Source organism: Rhagoletis zephyria, unplaced genomic scaffold (genome assembly GCF_001687245.7).
Source record: "Rhagoletis zephyria isolate East Lansing unplaced genomic scaffold, Rhagoletis_zephyria_1.1 Rzeph_scaffold_05652, whole genome shotgun sequence".
In the NCBI taxonomy this organism is placed as follows: Eukaryota; Metazoa; Arthropoda; class Insecta; order Diptera; family Tephritidae; genus Rhagoletis; species Rhagoletis zephyria.
In genome coordinates, this window is record NW_016162735.1 from 23,487 (window position 1) to 38,474 (window position 14,988).

The window sequence follows — 14,988 nt, forward strand, 5'->3', positions numbered from 1 at the left end:
TTGTCCTTAATGGGCTTAAAGCTCAAAATTGTAACTATACTTAGTCAGTACCCCATTAATTAGCAAACTGGGAAACTAAGAAATGACTATAGATCGTTGGAAATTTGTGCTTTGAGTCCATTATGGCGTAATCGAGAGGGTGGACATTATTTTTTACGGTCATATTCGGTTTAAAGCGCGCCAAAAAAATATAGAAATACACTTAGGGTGTAGAAAGGGGATTATAGGAAGTGAAGGAGGGATTTAATTCTTTTTTTGTAGTCATTTTCGCTTTCGGCGGCCTAAAAAACAGGATTACCCAACTTTGCATGAAAAATAAAATTATAATCTTCAGTGGAGGTGGAAGGGGGAGTTGTGGGAAATTTGTTAATATAAATTATCTTTAATGGCCATATTCGTTTTTAGGCACCCCAAAAATCGAAGAATAGTGGAGTCCTCCTCTAGCTTCACAACTTTCTTTTTTTTTGAGTGCCTGTGTATTTAATTGCGGATTTTCCACCTAAAAGTGTCCAAGAACTTTTTCTTGGTGCCGGTATGTTTACAACAGTTCAGGCTTAAGACATTTCGAACATCTTTTCCAAAAAAATTCTGCCAAAACAAACCAACCAGATAAAAGTTAGAAACCATGAAATGGGGTATACAACTTGAAAAAGTTCCATTGGAGGCAAAATTAAAAAAAATAAATAAATAAATAAAATTATGAAGGTGAGCAGAAAACTTAAGAAAAGAATAATACAGTTCCATTCCCCATACCCGCGATTGGGTGAAACCGTCCTCTACGGCCATGTCTTTTTTGCGGCTATAATGGTGTAAGTTTTTGTAGTAAAGAGGAGGAAATAATGTTACTCATACGCCATAGCGTACCTGACCGTATTTGTAGATATGCATGTATGTACATATTTATGTACTCGTACATGGCGTATGAGTAAAATTTTTCATGTTAAAGTCTAAAATGAAAATATTTTGGGAAAGTTACCTGATCTAGAAAAACGGTATATAGATCCGTAATCTACAAACCAAAATTAAGTTTACGTGTCGTGGCGTTTTTTGAGTTATTTTAGGATCCCTATCCCCAGTGTTAAAAGAGATTCACTGGCATAAGCAGTTACACATTACAATTGAGCTTAAAGTTATTTTATTTTACACCCAGGCTGGAGAAAGCGGCTTTGATTTATCTCAGGAACCTAAACGAAGAAAGAGCAGCGTCGCTGTGGAGCCAAATGCGATTTCACAGCAAGTTACATTTTGACTTTACTAATATTTATCTGCAATAGGGAGAATGCTTCGATGTTTATAACTATTGCCAGGAAGGAGCTTCTTGACCTCAACGTTAGAATCTCTTATATCAGACTGGAAGACTCTTCGTGATCACTCCTTTTCGGATTATAGGCGTATGCATTTTTTCTGGAGGCACGGCTGAACGGAGAGTATTCGCAATGCAGAAATCTTCGTACAGCTGTCACCCTGTTGTCTTTATTGTTATCGATATAATAATCGATATTTTTAACGATATCGATATTTTAACGATTTTGTTATCGACATTTTTTATAGGTTTTGTTATCGATTTTCCTGTTGATATTGTTATCGATTTTGCTATCGACATTTGTATCGCTTTTGTTATCGATATTTTGATGGATGTTACTATTGATTTTATTATCGATAGAGTATAAAGATAACAAGTAAAGAAGTATAAGTTCGGGCAAAACTGAACATTATAGTCCTGGCGCACATATTAAATATCGTTTTTCTACCTTTCAATAAACTGCATGATAAGCATGATTAATTAAAATAACTGGACCAAGTTTGGTGGAAATCGATACACAATTATCATTTTCTGATTAGAGGTCATTTCATATGTTGATTTTGAGCAAATTGGCTTAAATAGTTACTAATTTATCGCAGCTTTCGTATTTCTGTAAATTACCCCTACACGGGAGGTGGGCATGGTTCTTGTCTGATTTCAAAAATTTTCAACGAGTTCCTTAGTCAAGCCCTAAGTAATGTTCGCACCGAGTTTAGTGGGGATTGGTAGACGGACTACAGAGATACAGCATTTGATCATAAGAGGGCGGGGCCACGCCCATTTGCCAAAAATTTCATAACTGACTTATTTTGTGCCAAAATTCTACTTCGCGTACCAAGTTTCAACAATTTAGAGTCAGTATTTTCAGAAATATCGTTGTTTTTACTAATTTTATTAATACTGTTAGATAGGAGGTGGGCGTGGTTATAGTCCGATTTTGCCTATTTTTAATCCCAACCTTCCTTGGATAAAGGGAAACCTACTTACTAAATTTTGTTGACATATCTCAATTTGCTCTCGTGAGTTATCGTGTACACGGACAGACGGACAGACGGACGGACGGACAGACATGGCTTAATCGATTTCTCTTTTCATTCTGTTTATTTATGTGTATACATTTATCTATATCTACCCCGATTCGTGTTAGCTGAAGATCTTATTGTTTTTAAACAGGTGGCAACCCTACTCAGAAAAATAATATGAACATTGTTACACATCCAGAGGCTAAGTCTTTTAATTTGACAGTGACGGTGCAGAACTGACGTCTACGCTTATTCGAATTGAATATAGTAATTTTCAATACAGAAATACCGAATATATTAGAGAAAATCCCGCCAAAATCCGTTCGATAGTTTTCGAGATTACCGCGTACAATGAATCTCGACATTCCTTTATACTATCTATAAATGAGACAAACTAGATATGTAACGTAAGTTTCACTTCTCCAGTGTGGCCCTGGCGCGCTTACTTTTTTTTTAAGTTTATAATCGAAGCCACACGTCCTGTCCTTTTCATCGTATACTAGTTCGCTTCTTTATTTGGTGAAACATCAATATAAACCGGGACCCAGTATAAATGGACGATTTATCGCCTTCGAGATTATAAGAAACTTTAACATTCCTAAACACTTTTTAAGTTAGACGTTCTCGTCTGAAGATCCTTAACCGCTGCTTGAATGCGTAACGCCAAAGCTAGTTTTTATTAGGCGCCCATCCAATATGGTTACCATTTTTGCGGCCATATTGCGATATGGAATAACTCGTCAAAAGCTCTTTGGCGACCCAAGAGTCCCACTGTACGAAAAAGAAATTGCTAACAGCTAAGAGAATAGCAGATGTTCCGAATGAGGTACTTAGAGAAGCAACTAAAAAGCGTGTCCATATAAGATTGCCCTAAGTTCGGAAAGCGCATTAAAAGCAAACGAAGCGTGAATAAAATGAACTTATTGCAAACAGAAGACATAAGATATTTTTGCATAAAGGTTAATATATACATATAAGTATATATAAATATGTGCGTACGTAGCAACACAGAATCATAAAGATATTTATGAAGTAGAACGAGTAGCAATGAAAGATGATGACAATTGTCTGGCTTAATTTATGAAAATGGTCTCGGCAAAAATTATGTGCGCGTCACGTTGTACATATGTATATGTAAATACATATTTACCATATATAGTGTATCTGAACTTGTCTCAGTATGCTTATTTAACAAAGGAGGCATAAGTTTCATGTCATAAAATTTCCTGAGCCTAAATATTAGAAGGTGAATTTATTGAAGCTTAGCATCTATTGAGAGTAATTATTGTACGTACATATGTAAGCTTTCAACAAATAATTTTGTATGTGCATGGCTTTTATACTTAACTTACTTTGTTAAGGTTTGTTAATTTTCTGAAATCATTATTAAAATTTCGCAGGGAATTATGAAAGTTAGGGCGGCACTCACGCATGAATAGCGCCGTTGAGTAAGGATTTGTTTCAGCATGCAAACAAGCATAGATTTACATGTTGTAAGTATGTAGGTAGTTAGTTCGGTGCTGAAAATACTTTGTATATGTATTTAAGTAAATATGAAAACAAGGTGCACACAAGGTTAATATTTTAGCGCAAGAACTCCTTTGTTGCAGATGTGTACGTAAAGAAGCTGTGAATTTAATGCCTTTGAGGTACGAAGCTTATTTAAGCTCAACGCTCAATACACACACACTACCAGAGAAATATGTAATGGAGAAGTTCATACATATGTACGCAGTTACTTGTGAACCCAAGCTCGATGAATCGCTAATGAGCATCATTAAAAGGAAATTAAAGTTTATGTCAAATTTCTGAGTGTTTGAGTAGCATTCAATGCTTGAGTGATTTTATCTCACTTGGACAAAGAAAAAAATGAATATTTCTTTACGTTTTTGGAAATTAGTAAGTTTAACTTCTTTGTATTTTATGGCCTGTGTATTCGCAAAACCTGTAAATACTTTTTTATGGTTTGGCGGAAATAATTACACAGGTCAACACTTCCGAGATATACAATAAATAAAATTATGATTAACTAGTAAATTCGCATGGCGTTAAAACGCCAAAATTGAATTCGGCTTTTTAAACAGGTGGCAGCCCTCTTCAAAACTTAAAAAAATATTCCAATTGTAGGTTAGATTTTTAGGCGATCAGTGTGCCAAATTTCATCGAAATCTGTCCGGCCGTTTCGAAGTGAAGAGAGGTTTCGTTATTATTGCAGATCTACTTCGCAGATTTGATGAAAAACTGCCTCTGCATATGTATTTATGTGGTTAGATGTGCAGATATGACTTTTCGAAAAGGTGCCAACTCTAATAATTTTTTTTATTATTTATTAACTCTTTCATAAATCTTCGATTTCCCAAATAAGTGGCAACTCTCTTAAACATAGTATAAAGCCTATTTTTAATATTTTTATTGAGCTTTGTACCACGATTGTTTATTAGGAAAAATTGAAAAAGCAACAAAGTCTAAGCGGTAGGGCAAGGCCTTTAGTTTGCCGCCTAATTTTTGAAAATCGCACGAACGGTGTAGATCTGATGGCATTGATTATTAAATAATTCAAATTAAATTGCTTGACAGGTGGCAACTCTTTTCGAAAAAAATAAAACCTTATTGCACATCTACAGCCTGGGCCCTTTAATCTGGCGACTCACTTTTGAAAATCGAACAAACGGTGCAGATCTGATGACCTGGACAAAAAATCCCTTTGCGTAGTATATATATACATATGTAGATTCTTCAGCAAAATTAAAGAAAATTCTGCCAACTTTAATTAAAATATTACACTTTTTAGAAAAATACTGAGTATGCAGTTTTTTAGCCCATTCAATTTTAGTATAATAATGTGCAGGTCTGAGGTAGCTAGAACTTACTAATGATTTTTGGCAAATTTTTGTGTTGAAGGTGTCGTTCATTTTCTTCATATAAAAACAAGTAAAAAATTATAAATATTATAAAAAGGTTGCCTTATCAGAAATAAAACAATCAATTAAGACCTTAAAAAACAATAAAGCACCTGAATATGACCTAATTTCGGGAACAAATATAAAGAACTAGACTAGATGTATGGAGTAGGAGATGTTAGGTGATTCCCTATACGGTTCTTTTTGTGCTTTTAGTGAGCCTTAAGGGGGGAGTGAAAAAGACAATATGTGCATATTAGAGATGACACCATCTGTCGAGATGACTACACTACACTCAGCAAAGAGTTTAGTAACGTCAACCAAATATGTTTCTTTCAACACATGATTGGGTTATGGTTACATGATTTGGTTACAGTTACCAAATCTTGTCGTAGGAGAAATATGTTTAGATGACTCTTTTCTCAGTGTAGTCAGAAAGGCGTAGTAGGCATAGCGTGTCGACCTCATTGAAGTCAGTGAAACACCTATAGCTCCTTTCCAGTTTTGCACTTGACGACGTGTAACATAGCACCAGCCGATGTCGAAAGATAGGATGGAGGGATATTTTGTACGGAGCTTTTTTTCGACCTCAAATTTAGGCTTCTAGGCCACTGTAACAGGCTGATATATGTGTATATTGTCATGTCAGCGAACGCTGATGGAAAAACAGGATCTCTGAAATTGCGTGGTATTTCCAGCGGAACGTGAGTGATCAAGAGGCCGTCAGGGTATCTTCTCGGGCTCATAAAGTCGGGACTTACAATTCGGTTGAGTGTACTGACCGTACAACTATCAGATGGGTATTCACGCTCAATCGTAGCAGGAGCTCTGAGGAACATTTTGTGAAGGAATCAGCGCATTCTATCTTAAGTTGTTCACCTTTTACTAAGCTACGGTCTAAACATCTTGCCAGGAGCTTTTTAACTATACCTCAGAAGCTCCACGAAACTGAGATCTGCCGTCTGAGAAATTTTACTTTTAACATTTTCTTCTTCATATTCATTATCTGTAAAGTCAATCAAGTGATTTGGGCTAAAAATGAAAATCTTCTACAGAGGCATTCAAAATATAACGATTGCGTACCTATTCTTATTCAGGTAATGATATATGGGCTCGAATTGCTCTCTTCCAAGTACACAAAGGCCCTAACCAACATTTTTTTTTGAAACTGCGTTTTTGGACAAATTTTGGTAGGATGTATTAAAATACACCTTCAATAAAAATATTTGAAGTGTTAGTACTTGTTTTTGATACTCCATTTTTAACGTTTTTTGCTTCTCCAGTAAAATAAAAAATTTGTGAATTAAGGTAACGATTATAAAAACTAAAAACTCTTAAACCACCTTCTTTTTTAACATACATGTGTATAGTACATACATTTGTAATAAGCACCAGCAATAAACTCTACACTAAAAATGTTCCATATAACCACACTTTTAGTCACTAAACCCGTTGTGCAGGATTTAACCTTGATTAAGTCACTTCGCTGGCACGTAAGCTTTTCGAGGATAAATTTCAAAAGCGAAAGCAAATATGCTCCGCTTAAAATTGAACTGTCATTTTTGGCGTACAAGTTTAATTTATATCACAGTTATTACAAGACCACTCAGATTAGTGCCACTCATGCCAAAATCATCAAATGCTTTCATCAACCATCCAGGTAATTGAGTTGTTAGTTTTCCTTGCTTTCGGTCATCTATCTGTGTTCCATGTTATTCGGTAAGCATTAGTTACTCGCAAATTTTTGACATTTTTCTATTAAAATTACATTTCGGTTATTTAGAATGAGTTCACCTAGAATATATGGGCAACCAAAAAAACAAAAAAAAAAAACGTTTTTTCACATCCGTTTATTTGTATGTACTATTGTGTAAGTGATGTTCAAAATAAATGGCTGAAATGACGGTAACTTTTGCTAAGCGCCGGCGAAGGTGATAGCAGAAAAAGCATTAATGTTTGCATGAATGTATGGTAGGTACGTATGTGGTGAGTCCACCCTATGTAATTGGGTTCGTATCAGTGAAGCTGAGTTGGCAAGTTGCATTTGAAAGACGTTGACTGATGATGATGTGAACTGGCAACAGCGATGCATTCGCAATGCGGCCAAGTGCAGGAGCAAACTGTATGATTCTGTGTAGGATACCGTATGGCTGGTGGTAATTTTGTACATTATGACAAGCATATTGCATGCTGTCTATAGCATGTGAGTTGGCCACAAATGCGCATATTCCTACATATATGTATCTATGTACATATGTGTGTGCAAATGGATATCCGTAGACAGGTATAGGTTAGAGTGGCTAGTTGAAAGTGGTATATTATCATTTGCACTTTTAAATAATCGAAAAGCGTATTACATATTATGGCTTCTTGTTGGCCTAGATTATTGGTAGGGCAATTCTGGCTATGATAGGTGAAAGTCTTTTGTAAGACAATTGAAAGGGGAAGATAGTTTGAACATTTTTTGGTTTATTCTGGCACAAAAGTCTTACAAAAAAGCTGCCGGTCATTGTGAAAAGCTCTATTGACAAAAAGCACTCAAACTCAAAAATATTTTTACTAAATTAAATTTTTAGAACCATATTTTTACCAGTTTTTTAATGAATTTTTTTGACGTAGAATACGTCTTACCTTAAGGTATGGGGGCTATGATCAAATGTTGTAGTTGTAATTTTTAGAGCTTCACAAAAACGCTTATTGCACGAGAACTAATAAAGCGATTTCAAAGAAAAGTGTGGCGTTTCAAAGATAAAATTCCAAACCTGTNGATAATTTGATTTTCTTTTAATTCTAGGATTTATTGTTTGAAGAAGTATAGATATATATCGAGGGCTTATATTCAATACAACCAATTTGAAATTCTCAGAAAACTGAGATTCTGATATAAAAATCCACCTAAGACTTAACAGTCATCGATGATGTTACTGTTGAGCTTGTATATCGCTTGTTAGAAGAATTTGTTATTGCTAAGATTAACATCAGTTATGACAGTTAAGTTCCAGTTGGTTTCTAACATCAGAAAGTAATTTTTGTGTTAATTGTAGATAGGTTGTATTGAATATATGTAAGTCCTCAATATGTGTTTTTTTATTTCTAGAAACTTATTTTATTTTCTTATACATACTAATTCTTTCTTTTTTAATTTAATTTTTATCTTTTATTTTTTATTTTATTTATTCATCTGGACTTTTAAATTTTGAATGCCAAAAAATTTTAATGAGATGTCTAAAATTTTTTAGCTACTTAAAAGTATACATATTTGGTTTCCTCTGTAGATCGGTTTGTACCTCAATCGTTGTCCTCGTGCTCAATCAGCAGAAGGCCCAGGAAACGTGCCACTCCGACGGGGGTTAGGCCAGAAGGAGTTGGGCGTTAGTTGAGTTTGGTTTTGCGGGAATGTGAAGAATCGTGCGGATTTGTTATGCTCAAGTATGAGTTAAGCCTGCTGCAGTAGCCAGAATGAAGTTGTACAAGTGTGATGCGAGTCTTTCGAGGCAGTTGAAGGTCTGTCTCGTCAACGGTTGGTGGTTGTTGTCCTAGAACTGCACTCACAGGTCAGAAGTTGGTGTAGAGTGAGACAGAATCCATGTGAATGCCGTTTATGACTTGTCTGTACAGAGCCGGGTCAAGTAGTTGGTCTAGGGCGAGGGCACTGCCGAAAGCAGGTGTTGTTGTTGCATAGCATAATGTTGTGCTCCCTGATAGCGAGCATTTGGGCCTCGCTGTGGAGATGGTGTTCTGGCGACATAAGAATGTATCCCGTAGCTCTGCGGAGTGCTGTATTTTGACTGACTGTTACGGGAGAATCGCATCCACTGCGCCCTTCTAGTCTCCAGCGAGCGCACAGGCACTGCATAGTTCAGACCCGGCTGGCCATTGTCTTTGTATGTGTCCAACAACGTTTCTTGGTCTTTGTCCCAAGTGCTGACGGCTAGCGATTTGAGCACTTTGCTGCGGCTCTGTACTTTATTGACAATTGCGGTGGTATGCAATTTGCTCGCCATCGACGTGAGCTCGCAGGCTCTTTGCAGTGAAAAAACGCGAATGTTCGGAGAGGTAGCCGTTTACCTTTGGACTCAGTTCATCAATTCCATTTCCGGACGCCATTTTCGATAAATTGTCAGCGTATGAGATGTTGGAGACTCCCTCAGGTGGTAGAGGGAGTTTTGAGATGTAAAAATTAGACAGAAGCGGGGAGAGGACAACCCCATTTGGAACTACCTGTTTAATTTTATTCGGCTCAGATGTTTTTTCTCTGAAGATTACTCATACGCAGTGCTGTACATTGATATAATTGACCTACATATGACCATGCCAAGATCAGACTATTTCTTTTTAAATACACACTATTTTCGAACACAAAAAGGAAAGACAAAAGGGATATTTACATAACAAATCCAAAATCACCAATTCTGGCGAACAAATTCTTTTCGTCATTGCCTGGGCTAACATACAGAAACTTGACTTGATGGATCGATGCGACACAGTGTAGAAAATGAACCTGACTTGTGACAAAATCAAATATCTCGGGAGCACGAATAGACAGAAAATTTTTTCTGGCTTACCAATTACATACTTAAGCTTTTGAATACCGTTCTTATTTCGCTTTCTATTTTCGTTCTCGAGATATTCGATTTTCTCTCTAAAAATTCCATTTTCCACTTTGGGAGTATTCGGCCAAGTAGTTCTGGTAAACTCGATCCACACAATGATTTTTGGAATATTTATTTAGGTATTATGTGCTGGTGTTAAATTAAAAAAATTGGCAAATTGTTGTTGGATTTGGATACTCATTTTATCTTTTCATTAAACAGTTTGTCATATTTGCCACCAAAGAGCATTTGGATTATTTATATTTATTTTTTATTCTGTTGTGCTAAATAGTAGAATATTGATTACATTTTGCTTCGAAACTAAGCACCGTAGTTAGTTAATATGCAAAAAGTAACTTATTAATTCAACAGGGGAATTTCCCAACTTTGAAGGCCTATAATACTCTGCTTTGCAGTCTATGGTGAAAAATTAAAAATATGTTCTGCCGATTTTACTACTGTTATATGGATTATATACATACATACATAAGTGTATTTAAGACCAGAGTGGACTGCGATATAGTATAGTATACCCTAATTTAATGGGCTTATTACATAAATTGAAAAGAGCACTTGCTATTTTTCTAAGCTTGACGAAATGAAAGGTGTCTCCCAATTAACGCTGTTAATATCGATATCACGATCTTTTTACCGCATTGAAACTATATTCGCTGTGTGTTTGCGGAAGTCCCTTCACCACATAGACAATGTAGTTGGGCAATAGAACTAATGAAGGAAGTCACTAAAAAGTGGGAGCCGGTTAATAATGCAGTCACAATTGAGAATATTGTACGAGCAGAGTCGGAGATAATGTCGCATATTTACGTGCAGATTAAATATCGATCTTATTGAAGTGCACTAAGAGCTATTAAGATGCAATAAGTGTCACAATTTACCGAGGTACATCATCAGCTAAGGCAAGCAGCCGTTAAGCGGTAGGTCGACGTGACATGGCGGGCGAGGATGGTTTCAAGTTGGCGTAATTTCTAACGCTCGGTAACGGTAAAGCTTCGCGCTCAAATCAACTAACGGGAGGAAACGGTAAATGACTGTAGGCGGCCTGTCTCTAGGCTTAGGGCAATTTAAATGGACAATTATTTTTTATTTTCAATCAATTTCAAAAAATTAAAATAATAAAATAATTTTTCACTTAAATTGCTTTCGTGAAATTGGCTGTAAGTCTTAGAGCTAAAGCAGAATATCATCGATACTTGGGAGAAAGTGAAAACTGTTTACCCAAAACTTTACGGACTTTTAAAAAAATACTGTCATTCAGTTGGTACCTCGGTGCCGGCTGTGCGCCTTTTTTCAAAAGCTGGTGCTACAGCCACCAAGAAACGCAACCACTCAACAATAAAACGCGCATCAAGGCATTCGTTTTTGCGAACATGCTTTAATAATAATAATTATCGGCGCTAAAAATATGCGTTTTATTTTATTTAAAGCTAATTAATAAGAGAATTAGAAATTTTCTATAGAAAAATGTTTTTTGTGAATACTCACTGTAAAAAGTGCCTTTGGAAATTCGATCAATTTCTCAATAATTGGAATTCACGTTTTTTGCCTTGTGATTAATCATATGATTAATTAATCGATTATTTTATTTTTTTGCCATCCCCATTCTCAGCATACTTGTTTCCGTGAAGCAAAATTCAATAAACTAATCACAAAAAACTCGCAGACATTCACTGGGAAATATCATTGAAAATTACCAACTTTTTTTAAACAGCCATAATTTGATTTGATTGATTTTCCACTTTCGAGTTAACAATTTTTTTGAAGTTTGAGAGAAGGAGTCCTGCTCGTTTTGTAACATTGAATTCTATAAATTTCATTATTCGACTTTTTTTGGGTCATTCACCACTAATTAACTAAGCGACGTGTTTGCATACAAATAGCACACGCCATGTACTATCTACAACACAATAAATAAATAAACAACATTTTAATGCCAAAAATTATAAACAGCACACTCACATACGCATACACACTTAACCTTTTCACTTTCGTGGCCGCTTTTCAAGGACTGCGCCAATTGGCGCATTCAACCACTGCCACACTTTCACCGCCAAAGAGTCCTTCAGCGCTGGTCGCACTCACATAACAGCATGTAAATAATATCTATGTACATACATATACACACGAATACACTTCAGCGCAAATGGCGCCCGACACACGAAACACGCCGCATAAAAGTGAAAGTGGAAAGGATCGCTTAATCGGGCGTGGAATTGTCGTTTTTTTTCATTTCACATTCGCGGGTCTTGTGCGGCAGTTGCACGTTGCAATAAAAGTAAAAACACGCAAAAATAAAGAACGCGATTTGATTTCTGTTTGATTGAGCATTTAATGTTTAATGTTTGAAGCACTCAAGGATAACGATGATGGCACTGCAGGTGAATGACTGTTAAAGAGGCAGAATTGAAATTTGGTTTGTCGTCAGCAGAAGATATTGTTTGTGCACGCGCGCCACAGCAAGCTTGTTGATCTAATTTAGATTTTTGAAAGGTTAAACACACGTGTATTATCTTTGCGCATATCCTTTGCGTATATCCTTGCAAATAACCTTACACATATCCTTTTTCGCTTGCACAGCTGACTTGTTTGGCCATTTTTCAGCACAAATTTAGATGTAGAAAAAATTCGATTATATTGTATTTGCTATACAGTACGAAATTTTCCGAAAAATATTTACTCACATACACATAATGATTTTCTTAGTACACAACTACTAGATACTTTAAAAGTAGGTTACTTGAGTTTAATGTACCACATCAGCGACATTGCATTAAATTCATTCATATCCTTCGCACGCCTTTATTGGCTTATCCTTGCACAGGCGAGTGTGTCTATCAGGGCGGCCCTTAAAAATATTAGCATCTCAATTTTGTGTGGGGCACGCCATTTTATTGTTATAGGTACAAAATAAAGGCAGCCACGAAAATTTCAAAATTAAAAAAATAAAATAATAATAATTTAGGTGTCGCCAAGGGCCGTTTCCTGATTGCACGTTAAACCGGTGCTTTGGGTTTGAAAAAAAAAAAGAGATTATTTTTTATATTGCAAAAACTCGACAAAATGCTGACATGAAATCTGAAATATTATTCATATCAATTCCTAGTTGGTCAAGGTAAAAAATTTGTCGAATTTTTGCGATGTAAAAAAATAAAATTTTTTCAAATTATTTTTCATATCGCAAAAACCCGACAAAGTGCTGACTTGAAATCTGACTATTATTCATATCAATTCATAGCTGAAAAGTAAAATTTTTGTCGAATTTTTGCTATGTAAAACAAAAAAAAAAATTTCAAACCCTGGTAGCGCTCGCTAATATTAAAAAATTTATCAATTTTTTTTTTGATGTCTATACTGTACGTAGAACAAACCCCCCACAATGTAGATATTTTTCAAGGACCACCCTAGTGTACATACATACATACAAACACTTTCAAGCGCACCTATTCACAATCAATTGTTTATGCGTTGCCTTGTTGCCGCGCCACGTATCCTTTGCGTTGTCCTTGGACGTGCGCGCGCAAATCGCATGACATCACAGCAACATTTTATTTTTATTTTTCCATTTGCTTTCCACTTTACGCATTTATTTTAATTTTATTTTCATTTTTATTGCACTTTTTTATGCTTTTACTGCAAAGTATTCTTTTTTATTTAATTTATTTTTCTCTTTTTCACATTGAATTTCATTACACACCAGACTTTAATTGCCTGTTATTTGCTTTTATTGCAGCAACTACACACCAACACCACAACCACCAACATTGCATATCCTTAAAGGACACTCTACACTTTGAATTCTTCACACTACACTTTTTTGCTTTGCTTGGCTTAGCTTTGCTCTGCCTGACTTTTGTTGCTATTTCAGCCTTTGCGCGCGTTCCCGTTCGTTTAGTTTGTTCAAGTGCCGCTTTCTGCTCCGTTTGACCTCCGACATACGACTAAATTTGTCGGAATTGGAAAAGTGGTGCCTTAGTGGCTCAATGGCTAAATAGCTGAATGCCGCCTCAGCGTTGACTACTTGAATGTGTGGTTAAGTAGCTAAGTGGTGCGGTGGCAGTGGCGGCGGCGGTTTAACTCAGCTGTTGCGCCATACACTTGCTTTGCTAGAGCTACATACATACATACATACATGCGTACTATTTATGTTTGTGCGGCTGTTTGAGCGCTTATAAGCATACATATGTATGTGTGTGCTAAGCCTGCTAGCTAGTTAGTTAGTTAGTTCATTCGTCGGTTAGGTGGCGTGCTTAGCATGTCAGCGTAAGTGACTAGTAAAGTAAATGCTATAATTTCAGCCGAGACCGCGGGTTACTAATACAAAAAAAAGAAATGGCAACGAATAACTACATACATAGCTACATACACACATACATCCACACATAGGCACAATGTACCTTGTCCGTGGAAAGCGACACACTGGAATATCCGGGTGCATGTGGGCGTGGGTGTTTGTATATAAACCGACATGAGACAATGAGCCACCCAGCAAACCAAGTTCTGGGAATTTGTTTTAAAAAAGCAAACGAATAGAGGAAGTGTTCTGTATGAAGTAATTTGAAACGAAATTTCGTGATGCCTTGCCTTGATTGAAGTTGAATCGTTGGGGTCTTTCGTTCGGAGTTGATTTTTTTATCTTTTGTGTAGCCGAAGCGAGGTCAACTGTGCTTGGAAGATTAATTTCCTTGCCAGTAAAAAAAGATATACAAAGAGCATGATCTGTCTAAGATCTACCCCATCTCCCCAAAAAGTACAGTGTTCTGAGTTTACCAACTCAGTAATTAAAGACGACGGACCGTCTACCCATTGGCATAAAAAATTTAGTGGCGGACCCACAAACAATCGCAGCTATGTGTCCTCCATCCTTGCCTCGTCGATGTACCAATGTACATATCTGAGACAAGACCACGCAGTCTATTTTCCCAGATCTCTCAGGCTGCTATTTTGAACTAAATTTTTCTGCCAAAACTCATTTCTCTTAGCATAGCGAGAGTAAATAAATCCGCATCTTTTCAACACCAGTTTTTTACCCAATATACCGAGCATCACGGTTAGATAAGTTTTTATTGATCCTGCGACAGAGAGTAAAGCCCGGATTATAAGTTTATTGAACCGCGATATGATATTTTTATTGTAGTGGTTTGTCTTCCAGACTA

At 36.3% G+C, this 14,988-nt stretch overlaps 1 protein-coding gene across 1 annotated transcript in view; it reads right to left on the reverse strand.

The window, feature by feature from the left end:
- Positions 1–13,447, reverse strand: part of LOC108372335 (neurexin-1-like) — a gene marked incomplete at its 3' end in the record, with an annotated part of 36,516 nt that extends 23,069 nt beyond the window's left edge. The window contains exons 1-2 of the mRNA XM_017627997.1: positions 13,276–13,447; positions 11,795–12,221 (exon numbers count right to left, since the gene is read on the reverse strand). Of these exons, the coding sequence (XP_017483486.1) occupies positions 11,795–11,802 (8 nt within the window). The remainder of the gene's footprint in view (positions 1–11,794; positions 12,222–13,275) is intronic.
- Positions 13,448–14,988: the final 1,541 nt, after the last annotated feature.